General features: G+C 37.7%; 1 protein-coding gene across 1 annotated transcript in view; it reads left to right on the forward strand.

The window, feature by feature from the left end:
* Positions 1–12761, forward strand: part of DTWD2 (DTW domain containing 2) — a 170328-nt gene that overhangs the window by 57900 nt on the left and 99667 nt on the right. The window contains exons 2-3 of the mRNA XM_030566858.1: positions 8091–8181; positions 11676–11770. Of these exons, the coding sequence (XP_030422718.1) occupies positions 8091–8181; positions 11676–11770 (186 nt within the window). The remainder of the gene's footprint in view (positions 1–8090; positions 8182–11675; positions 11771–12761) is intronic.

Here is a 12761-nt window from a genome sequence, read left to right on the forward strand (position 1 = left end):
AACCAAGTATAATAGGAAATGTTTTGAAAATTGTACTCAGTATGCTATACATCTGTCCCTACATAAACTCTACAGTCAGCTTTAAAAAGAAACTTGTAATCACTACAAAGGTTTACATGATACAGAAAAGTGTCTTTAACATAATTATATATATCTGGAAAATTATTTACAAGGAGGTAATAGGTAACATTTCTGTTTTAATATTTCTATTGATATTAACTGTGCCTTTGCCATATCAGCTAAAGAGTTTGATTCTCCACTGCACCCAAACAGAGTTTGGGTGTAGCGGAGAGAAGGGCTGACAAGGGCAGCGGGCAGCTTTAGCTTGTGCTTCTGATTAAACATCCCTCAGCCTGGGATCTATCACCCGTGGGAAATGGGGCCATTGCAGAGCCTCCCTCTGTCTCTACCATGCTCTCTGCCCTCTCTTCTGCACATTGAGGTCCCCTGAATCTCCCTGCCCTGGTTGTCAGAGTTCTGAGACAGGAGGTGGTGATAGCAGCTGGTGGAGAGTCACTCTACAGAGGGAAAAGGAGGAATTTTCAAAGGCAATGCTCTGGTCTCTTTATATAATATACAAAGTGAGTTTCATAGACCAGAGAATCTGGCCCAAAATATATAAGTAGTCCAATTAGTTGGGTCATCTAAAAATAACACTTAAATAATGGGTATTGCAAATATTTAGATTACAACGTTAGATTTTTATACTGAAAGGCCAGGAAGAAACTGGTAATCATATTGCAAAATAGATATGGTGCTTGGTTTACACAGATAATGAGTTTCTTACTAGAGATATGTATCTTCACAGTCATTTAAGGATATAATACAAAACTCATTGAAGTCAATAGGTGTCTTTCCTTTAACTTCAAATGGTTTTGTATCAAATCGTAAATATTATAATAGTGTTTCAAATAGTTAATAGAAACCCTGCGTAGACAGCCTGATCCTGAACTGCTGCAGTTTGTGGGAGTTTTGTCATTGTTTTCAGAGAGCGTAAGATCAAGACCTAAAGATCTTGCAATTCAAGGATTAAATGGTGCTTTCCATTTTTAAACCAAATAAACTTTAGTGAGTTTTTTACCTGAGCAGAGTGTTGTATCTAGCGCAAAATCAGCATAAGCAGAGACCATGCAGTGCAGCAAAAATACAGAAAGGTACTTGTGATCATTAGAGCTGTAATGCTTTTCAGAACAGAAGGATTTTTAGAAGCTATTCAAAGGAGGAAAGGGAGGGCTTTTGGCATAGACTTAATTGGAAGGCTATTCCAAGAGTAAAAAAATTGTGTATGTTCTTTATTTATGGCTTTAAACCACATTTTATCACTTCTGATGTTATCTGGGAATTCAGCTTCTTTAAATCAATTGGTGTGAGTAAATTTGAGGGGAACAAGAGATGCCTTGAAAAAACTAAAGCCACAATAATTGCTTCAAACAAGGCAATTAAAAAAAAATGAACAAAAAAAAACCCAACAAAACTCCCAACCTACCTATATTCATAATTTAGTTAAGCAATAAGATGTGTCAGAGTTGTACTTTACTGGACTATTGCTGCATCCTGAGAAATGGTGATATCCTAGTATTACACACACACAGCAGTGTTTTGAGGTATAAAATATTCTTATAGGGTACTGCCTGCATTTGAAGGAAGTGAAGAGCAACTGTATGTGGCAAAACTGGCAAGAGGAATAACTCCAATGACAAATCCTCTGAGGGAATTATTGTCATCAGTTCATGAGGGCATGGTTATACTAACCCACAGAATGAGCAGCAGGCCGCATCTCAGCCACACAGATCCACAGAAGGCCAAGGCCATCTGTGCAGAGGCACTGACAAGGATACTGCTCCTTGTCAGTATAGCTCCGAAGTTGTCATACACACTACCAGGCACTCCTTCAGAATACAGATGCCCTGGGCTTCTCAGGGTTGCCTACCATGGAAAGAGGACTAGGTAATACAGCATCAGACAAGGTGAAGGTGAAACAGTCATTCAGCACAGCAGCCCATGGGGCATTGAGAAGGGCCTGCCTCATATGCCAGCTGCCAACTGTGCTGGGACACAAGAATATCAATAATGGTTTGTTAAATGTGAAATTGTCATAGCAAAATTGGGGACTGTTGGCAGATAGGGCATAACCATTTGCCAGACTTGTAGACCTAGTTTAAGGTATCAGTAATGGGTTGTTATAGAAAAGTAGTCTTCTACCAAAGGTAGGGCAGATCTTTTGGGGAGAACAGGTTGCCTAATATGGACAATTTTTTTTTCACAGGTTTAATTGTCTTGGGTCCCATCATCTTCTGTTATAACTCTTCTTGCAGTAGTTTTCCCTCTTGTACCTCAGATTGTATGGAGTTGAAATATGGCATACAGGTTGTCCATCAGCCTTAAGGCGATGATTATTTAGGAAAAAAAGTGGTTAAATGTCTGGCTTTTATCATCTCTATTTACTTATCCAGAAATAGTTTCTAACAGTATTGCTCAAGAGAATGGAGGGGGAAAGCTGTAGCAGATTAAGCTAACTCTTGTGTGCACTGGGGATCCAGTCCCCACCATTTTAAAGGGCCTCTACACTTTTGGTTGAAGGAAGAGGTATAGCACCTTCTGTCTCTGAGCTAGCTGGTTGTAGTTGTAAGGAGTCAACACTGGGAGTGTGAGAGAAAAGCCCCCCAACATATCTAGCACCCCAAAGAGTTTATAGCTAAAATAAAAGTGGAAAGAAATTTGGTGAGTAGTAAATTCTTGGTGCCAATTGTTGCCATTGTATTCATTTTTTTTTTAAATCTTGAAAAATGAATGTAGTAGTTAATGTTGGAAAACTGCAGTTGTAGCCTGCAAAATTTAATTTAAAAACAAAATATTTTTATTTGTTTGTGAAAAAGTGCTGAAGCCATAATGCTATTTGCCTTCTAAACATAAAAGTAGCAAAAGTAAATTTTTGTTCAGATTTTCCAAAATATATTTGCTCACTGTTTTAAACTCTCCATGCCAAGTCCCAGCATAACATAATCCCTGAATACTGTTTTAATGTGCATTTAATGAGTTTGTATTAGTATAAAGTATGTAAAATGGAAAGGGGTAACTGTATGGATGCTGTCCAGCTTCATCAGGTGTGGATTGACCTTAAGGTCTGTAGTGTTTTGACTTGGATGGGGAAGAAATTTGTTTAACCTGAATTTGAAGCATTCATCTACATTTGGCCAGTTGCATTTCCTTGAAAATATTGAGTCTGTGGCCTGACCTTGGCCATATGCTTTAGAACATGATGATGTTCCCACTGGTGATGATAGTTCAGAAACATCAGCTTCCTTTTAACATTGCAAATACTGTTTTTAAAACATGTTGTGACACACTTACCTTCACATGGGTTTTTGGCCAGGAAAGTTTACAAATTCAGAATATAAAAACGCAATTAACTTGTTCTTAGGTTGCTCTTTATCATGGGATGAACTTCATGAGTTCATTGTAAATATTACAACTTGTTAAATGCATATATTCAGAATAAAGCTAACTGTCTACACTTCCAAAGAATCACTTGAGGGGAGATACTGCGACCTGAAGGTATGTACTTATTTGCATCCTCAGAATGGTGTCTGATTTCAACAGCCCTGTGGGAATGTTCTGACAAGTTGAAAATTAGGCCTCAGAAGAGCACATCTGTGGCCTGGATATATGTAGATTTTATTTGTGTGAGAAGGGAGATTAGAAGAAGATTGTGAGAAGAGGTTTTAATGTGCCAGGCTATTTTATGGCCTTCTGCATCTTCACCTTTATAGCATTCCTGCCCTGTGCCCATGATTCACAGCAGACCTGACACCAGGAAAGGGAAGCAGTGCTTGGCTGGTCTTAGCCATGTTGGGAAACACTGTAAACGATAAACTGCACACAACGTATTATGAATAAACAAAATGTATCTTTCAATTTCAACATTAGTTTTTAAAAAACTTTTTTTACATTTTTAAAATAAACTAGATTAAAAAGCCATGGGAGTGGCCTTCTGCTTCAGCATGTGAAGAAAATTGGGAGTGACATCATTAGACAATTTCAGAACATTTAACACTTTTACTAGACTTAAATCAGTAAGGTATTGTACTTACTTTGGTGTGGCCTGGGATTGGTATCACTGCCTGGCATTGCCTTATAATAATTTTCCAGATACTGGAATGCTACAAGGGAAAATGGAGGAAACAACGTCTTCAAAGAATTCTGAACCATAGTGAAATTACAGATAAACAGATACACAAGTAAAACTGTCCAGATCTTGAAGTAAACCTTTAGTGTCTGCATCAACAAGGGCAAACTAATGTTCCTTTACCACCTATCTTTATTCTCCCTGAAGAGAGCCATTGCCACAGGGCACACTTGGGCAGAAGGAGTCCCCTGGAGAGACCTCTTCCCTCTGGACTAGGCACAGACCACTCTTCTCGTGTTTTTCTTTTTGGATCCAAGGCTGCAACTCCTAGTCAGTTTTGACTTCAGCCTGCTGTGCATTGCAGGATTGTGCCCACAAACTTAAAAAAAACAAACAAAAAGATACAAAATACTTCTTTTGCCTAGATGGCCTTCAGAGTGTAGGCTTCTGTAACCTTGAGGCTACATTTGTGGTTGTGGAACAGGATTTCTGCCATTCTGTAGTCTAATGAAAAGTTTCTTTCCTTTCCCACTGCTACTCCTTAGGAGCCCCACAGTTTGCAGGACAGTAATGTGGGCTGTATGTAGGGAATTGCCCCTAAAAGCACAGTGACCATGAGACATCAAAATGAGAGCACAGAAATAAGTGTGGTGCCCCCAGAGTGGGGTTGTACAAAGACATAGTCAATATAATTTGGTGTCTAATTGGGTGCCTAAACTTAAATGATGTGTATATACACATGTAAGTAAGTAAGTTTTTTGTTGAAAAAATACTTTGCAATACTTTGTGCTCCATTTCCTTCAAATCAAATTACAGATGGACCGGGTTAATTTTATAATATGAAAATACTTGCTTTCTTTATGTTTAGAATTTCCTTTTTATTAAATTTTAACAAAGTTGAAAAGTCACCAACCAAAAATACAACCAAGTGTGAAAAATACAAAAAGCAACAGAAAGGAGGGGGTTTTATATGAAATGGAGACCAAGAAACAAAGTAAATTGTGTCTAAGAAACTTAATTATAACAAATACAGGTCAGGATTCACTGGATGCCATTTACTTCAGTTTATAGAAGCTGGGGGGAAATATAGCTCTTTGAATTAGAGTTTGGGAGTTAAGAATTTATTGTTTTGAAACTGATTTATTCAGTGGGTATTCTCTATTAAATCTATTTTCTACAGAAAATGCTGTAACTGGAAAACCTTAACTATCAACTTCTTTTCTTAATGTAGTGAGCTGGGTAATATCTGAGAGAAATCATGTATTTAATGGAAAGTTTAATTGCAGGGAAGTACAAGAACTTCAAAGTTACGACCAATAAGAAAAGTGAACTTCTGTCTAAACATTCAAGGCAAAGACAGCAAAAAAAACTGTTGGGGGTTGCACCTATTTGCGGTTATACTCAGTTATAAGCAAGTAGTATTCAGAAGTTTTTAATCTGTGCTTAACACCTATCTAGGGTCCCTTCTGAAATGTCTTATCTTTCATATTTCTTCTTATGAAACACACAGCAACGATACATTATGCTGGAGCAACTTCCATAAACTTACTCTTAAGTGTTGAAATGAAGAAATAAGCTAAATCATCAAAACCATTTCCCTGTTCATACGTTCCCATCTTGAGATACTTAGTCTCAGCACATCTGAAAATGAGCAATAGGTGTTCAACCGGTTTAAATCAGGCCCACGGTGTCTCAAGTTGAGCACCAAACTTAACGGTCTCTCTTTCAAATTTGGTAATGTCTGTGCACTAATACTAAAAAAACCCTGAATGGCTTTAATGGTAATGTGGGCTATATTACAGCTAAATACCACAGCTAATAGAGTAACAGAGATTTCACTGATGAAAAAAGGCTGATAGAGTCTGATCGCAAAGAAAGCGGAAACATATGCTTGGTTAACTTAGGATAAAATGTTCTCACTAGTTACTTTGTAAGTCTATTATTTATACTATGTAAGCTTTTATTTTTGCTTTTCCTAGATTAACATAAACTTAAGATCTCTGGTGAGAGGCAGTCTGAAGTTGGGGCAAGATGTAACTGAATTGAAACACTTCAGGCCCTGAAGGGCCAAAGGCCTTCAATGCATAATCAGGATTGCCTTTAATTTGAGTCCTGTCCAGACACAAAAACCCTTAATTTAGTCTGATGGTGCTTTTAACTCAAATTTGCTGGCCTGTTAGGATGTATAGACTAAAGGTCAAGTTAGCACAACTCATCAGCTGTTAATACTACCACGCTGTTGCATGGATGTAGGCTAACTCCACTTGAAGGCTGCTAGTCCTCTTCTAGCGCCTTCTGACAATTCCTCTTGTGCGCTGGAAAAGGACAGTAAAGTATTCTCACAACTCACTGAAAATTTGTGGAGCATTGCAGGTTACTACAGTGCAAAGGGCTATCAGCTTTACCCCCAGAAGTCTTAGTGCCACTCTCTTGTGAGTGCAGTGCCAGTGCAGACACAACCACCAGAGTTTTTTTGCAATGCAGCTGCTCTCTGAATCTAACCCAGCAGTTCTAAACCCCTGGGCCGCATACGGCCCAATTAGTACATAGCTTCAGTCCAGCTCAGGTGTGTGCTAAAGGCTGGCCCCCATGGCGGGGTCCAGGTTCCCATCTGCCTGGCACGGTGGGGTCCGGGTTACCCTGGCACCCAGCGTGGTGGGGTCTGGGAAAACAGTCAACCCTGTGTGGTGGAGTCTGGCGCAGGCAGCTGGCCCCGTGCAGCAGGGGTCCAGAGTCGGGGTCCATGCTGCCGCTGCCCTGACACCTGGCCCATGCAGCCCAGGTAAAACACAGTGATAAATAAGTTGAGAACCACTGATCTAAGCTAACTCAGGAGAATAACTCAAGTTAATGTCTCAGTGAAGACATATCAATATAAAAACATACGATGAAAGTATGCGGGTTTGGTCAGTAAATGTTACAGGGGAAAAACACGTTGACCACAAGGAGTAGTTGGAAATGACCTTAGGTTTACAATGGAAATAATGACTTTTAGTTTTTTTTATTTTATTTATTTGTGTATTTTGCCTAAGGGAAAGACATTTATTTAGATGATCCTGTGTTTTGTAATCTTGTTATTACAAAGAAAATATTTTGGGTCTTTTTTTGTTTTTTGTCACCAATTGTAATATGCTAATAGCAATATTTATTTTTATTTATTTATTGCTGTTTAACTGAGTTATATGACTCAATTTATTGACATCATTCTTATCCTCTGATATTATCTCTGCTCCACTATATTACACTGTGTACCATTCTGTGCTACTTCCAGTGCCTGGACCTCCAACCAGCTCTTTTTGTATACCAAATAACAATAATAATGTTCAAATCACTGTCTTTTTATATTCAAGTTTTCTACAAGACCTTTTGCTGAGTACAGAACAGTTTTAAACAGCTAATTTGTTTTGTACTGTTTGTGTCTTTTAGACTGTACATTTCTGAAACAGTGACCATGTCTTCCTTTGTTTCTACATTTCCAAGTCTTCTGATGAATATAGTGTGGGATAGTAAATAATTACAACAATATATTTGGGATATCTATGGTTTTTTGTGTATACAAATATGCCTTCATCTCTGTGCTTTGTATTATATTATTGAATCCTTTATTTTGGATGGAAGACAGTGGTTGATTTCTCACTTCGTCAAAGCATAGCCACTTATAAATTGTTTCTCTTGAATAGGTTGAAAATGAATTCTTTGAAGTGCCTTAATCCCAACTGAATTTTCTTGAGCATGTTTCTGAACACTGCTCTTCAAAGTCTATTTAAATACAATCTTGTTTGCTTTTACAAATAATAGCAATAGCAGCAACAGAAAGTTTATGTCAGCAGGTTTGTATAGGTGCAGTTTGTTGTACAGGAAGGTACTAACACAACTCTTGGGAAGGGATACATGTTTTATGTAATAAAATTTATAGTGTGTATGACTAATCTCCAATGTTTTTTTTCCCCTTTCCATCCTGTAGCCGTCCTCGGAAAGTGTGTTTGTGTCCATTCTTCCCTGTACATCCTCTAAAAGTCTCCACCTGCTTGTATATAATTCAGCATCCAGCGGAGGTGAGTAAGGCTATGGGAATTGTCAGAGTTCAGCTAGAAGCTTCAACAGCAAAGGGTGTGAGAGAGGGCAAGAGGAAACAATCTTTTTCAGACATGTGCAACAACTTCATCTTTGAAAATAGCTATAAAGCTGAACAACTAGTTCACATGATTTGTTAACGTCATTTATTCTTTAATTTTTAAAGTCTGTCATTATCTTCCTAGTTTTCCCCCATCCTCTTGAATCATGGCCCATTCTTGAAATCCTTATGTGTAAGAATCCTTCTTCACATAAGCAGTCTTATTCATGTCAATGGGGCTAACTGTGTAAGTAAGGATTTAGGAGTGAGCCTGTATATAGTATGTGCCTACTGGCCTGGAGACAGTTGAAGCATATATATATTTTAGTCGGGAGATCTGTGTTTAGCTTTTATTATTCCGTATTAATCTATTAATATTTAACAATATAAATCAAATAATCAGCCTGAGATAATGGCCTTAAATGTTGTAGCAAGGAGAAGTCTACAGGAGAGCACAGTTACTTATCCAGTCTACTAGAGTTACTATTTCAAAAATAAATAAAGTATTTAATGAAGCACATAAGTGAATCCTAAAAGAAACAGACTACCTATTTGTTCTCTTGGGTATTCTTAATGTTTTCTGATAACCTGTACTTAGCTCCTCAAGAATTCCAAGTGATCTGTGTTTTGTAAGGATCCTCCCAAGTGCTGATCATATTTTTCTACATTTTTGCTTCTTTCATGCCTTCAAAAAAATCATGGGCCCTAATAAATGTGTAAACCTAATAGCAAGATTTCTAATAACAATTTCATGTGTCTCCTGAATTGCGGATGATACATTTTCCTGGCCATCTAAATGATGGAATTACCTTAGTTGCACCCAATTTGGAGAGGCATTGTGGTCTAATGGTTGGGGCACTGGACTAGAAGTTAGGAGGCCTGGGTTCTAGTCCTGGTTTGGCTGCTGACCTATTGTGTGACCTTGGAGATGTCACTTTACCTCACTCTGTCTCTTTTCCCTCACACCTTCTGTCTATCTTGTCTATTTAGATTTTCAGCTCTTCAGCACAGAAGCCTGTGCTGGGGACTTGGGGATGTGGCATACAGTTATCTGTGCTGAACGTACACCTATTTGTTTTACTACCCCTTTTCCGTAGCCTCACTAGAGGAATCTCCCGCGGTGTAGGACAGTCTGCTTCCTGGTCAGAAGCAAAGGAATGCAGCATGGCTCAAGTCTGAGCCCTTAATGGAGTTAAAAGAATGTAAGCCATATTGTACATGTCTCGGTTCCAAACAATGCTTCCTGCAAAGCTAGTGATCACTATGTCTAACTTCTGTGAAAGAAATTTAAGACCAATAATCTTCTGGGTTTAATATCCTCACCTTCACTTATTTCTTATAGCATCCCCAGTTGAATCCTGAGGATTGTGGGATTTTTTTATTGGTACATTTTACCCATTCCAGAGAAAATCAAGATGATATTTCAACTGAGAGAAACCAAAAGGGTATTGGTTTTTGTTTGTTTATTTTTAATAAATTTTCTTTTAGTAGATGTTTCATTATTAGTCATGAATCATGAAAAAACCAGTTCACTACACAGAAAATATAAGATCGTAACCAACACCATTAACTCTCAGAAAAGAAGAATAACCCCTATGGTGCTGTATCTATGGTACTTCAGTGGTCAAATATTCGGTATTTCCACAAAACAAAACATTGCAAACTGCTGCCAGGAGGAACATGGAAGACCGCAAAAGAAGGAAATAAGTATATATTTAGCCTTAACCTTTACTAAGGTCTTGATTATCTACAAGCTCATGTCTGAATTCTCAAACAATTTCTTCTCTACTTTGTGTAGTCCATCTTTCATATACTGTCTACACTTCCAAACATACTTTTCTCTTGTATGGAAAAATTCAGTTAAAAAAATACACTTCCATACAGTTAGCAGCAAGCATTTGTCTAAAAGTTAGGTTATTTGGATTGGGCAGTGGGGCCAAATTAGAGAAAAACATTGAAAGTAACAATTTTTGAATGTCTTCCTCCTGCTGGCTATTAGTATTCTTTTTCTTATGAGAGACAAATAATAGCTGTTATTTCAGTTCTTTGTTGGCCTTCTTTAACCACTTGCCAAAAAATGAATCTTCTGACACATCTAAGATTATTATTTTTGGCATCTGTTTGTGAAAGTAAAGTCAACTTCATTTGTGTGCGTGTGTCTGTGTGTGAGAGAGAGAGACGGGAGGAGGGGGACCCCACAAGTATGAAAACTAATGTATTCTGTGCTTGAATTAGACTAGTCTGTTTAAATGCTTTGTTTGGATAGTGGTAACCCAGGACATTGGATGCAGTATCCGTCTTGCCATCATGGTTTTTTCAGTCTTTGATCAGGTTTCTGCTTTTTGTACATTCTTGCTTCTTCACTCTGAAAATAAGAATAAAATTGTTTGTTTTTTAACTTTTTAGATTTTTTTTAAAGCCATGAATTTATCAATTTCTTGAATCACAAAATAAGCCCTTTTGGCAAAATTGCAGGACGACTATAGGTGAAGAAGCCTGTTAAGTTTATATCATACTATTTTTTTTTTCCATCTGGTTGGTGGCTTCCATTGTGCCTGATGAATTAATAGCAAGTGCTTGGTGGCTCTGCAATTTGAAATCAGTCTCCCTCTCTCCCTGTCTCATACACGTATATTTGTGTATAATACCTTTTGTCATATAGCATGCTGTTTATGTAATCTGCATTACTGTTAATGGTATTGATCAAGACATGTTCTCCATGGTTTCCTTGTTCATTGTTTCTCATTTTTTGTTTAAGTTTCTGTTTACAGTTTTCTTTTACAAGCAACCTTGAGCTTTTTTTTAAGTCACTGAAAGTCTGACCTGGCACCACTGAAGTCAATTGGAATTTTTTCATTGACTTTGAGAGAGCAGGATAAAAGCCCAGCGTGAGACTCTATTGAGATGGGTAGCTCTAAAAAAGAAATAATTGCATACCTGTAAAAATGCTTCTCTGGAGATATACAGAGGTGAAGAGACTGACCTCATTAATTTTTTTCATGTTTTAATTGGCTAATATGTATATGGAAGTATTCTAACTTCCAGCTTGAAATTAACTGGTAAAGTATTGGGTGGCATGTTAAATACTTAAGCAGTGGTAGGATGAGAAGTCTTCATCATGCCAAACTTCATACAGTTTGGTTTATGGGAATTCCTACCAGGTCTGAACAGGTGAATGGAGGCAAGACTACATGTTTTCACTGAGATGTATATTTTCAGAGAGCAATAATTACAGGTTAGTGTTACACAAAATAGAATAAATTAAAATTAGAATCTGGAATTTTTTCCTAATGTATGCTTTTTCTGTCACTGAGAGGGCCTGTGTGATGCCTATTTTGTGGTAGTAAGAACTACAAAAGAGACTACTACATCTTAAGAATTTAAGAAAGCATCCTTTACTCTTTTAAAAATTTTTTTTTCCTTTTTGATTTAAAGGAAAGTCGAGTATTACGGACAGTGCCTCTTCTAGCTGCTTGCCTCCCTGGAGACAAGTGTAAAGTCTTGATTGGCCGACGTTTTGGTGAAGATAGGTAAGCAGAATTGCTGATTCAACTTCTGGTTCGCTGTTGTGTACTATTGATGATTCTGCTTTTAAAAGATACGCTGAATATTTTTGCATTTCTAAGTGTTCACTGCTGTGCAGTGCTAAGGCTCACAATGAAGTTGAAATACAGTACTGCATTTTGTAAACTCCTTTTTGGTTTGTTTCCTTTTAATTAGCATCAAATCCACTTTCTTTTTTTTTAAAAAGCCCTCAGGGGTCAAAAATTGTTACCTCTTTATATGGGATGCTGTTGTATTCTGTATGTTCATTCTTGTCCTCTTTTCAGAAGCCTGGTACTGTGCCCCTTTATTTCAGGTGAAAAGGCAAGATGTCCTGGTCTTTTCTAAAGCCAGTAAATGGCAGTGCAGCCAATGCCCTGCATCATTCTTATCAGTCATGATGCCTACAAAAATCTGAAATGCTTAGGCAGCTGGTATGCAGTGACCATTGCTTATCACGGTATCCTAATAGTCTTGTTGTTACTTTGTACTACCTCTGTTATCTGAATACACACACCTTTTGTGTCTCCTCTTTATACTTAGTTCATTCCCTGAAAAGCTTAAAATCTATCTTAATTTTATAAGCTTGTTCAGTTCTTAACACAAAGACTGATGTCTAATAAGTGTTACTGCAGTACAAATAATAATCTGCATTGATTGATTTAAGCTAAGTCTGCGCTACAGAGCCTATGTTGGAATAGATATGCTGGAATAGCCCCCTCATGTAGACGTAACCTACACTGACGGAAGGAGTTTTTCTGTCAGTTTACGAATATCACCTGCCCAGACAAATTTAACTACATTGACAGAAGTATCGTCATGTCGACATAGCTGCATCTGCACTGGGGGGTTTTTCAGTCAGGGGTATATTTTTTCACATCCCTGACCAGCGTAACTATGCCAGTATAGCTTTTAGATGTAAATCAGGCTGTAGCTGCTTTACAATCTGAGAAGAGGGAGTCCTGAAATTAAAAGTGA

This window comes from Gopherus evgoodei, chromosome 6, assembly GCF_007399415.2.
Source record: "Gopherus evgoodei ecotype Sinaloan lineage chromosome 6, rGopEvg1_v1.p, whole genome shotgun sequence".
In the NCBI taxonomy this organism is placed as follows: Eukaryota; Metazoa; Chordata; order Testudines; family Testudinidae; genus Gopherus; species Gopherus evgoodei.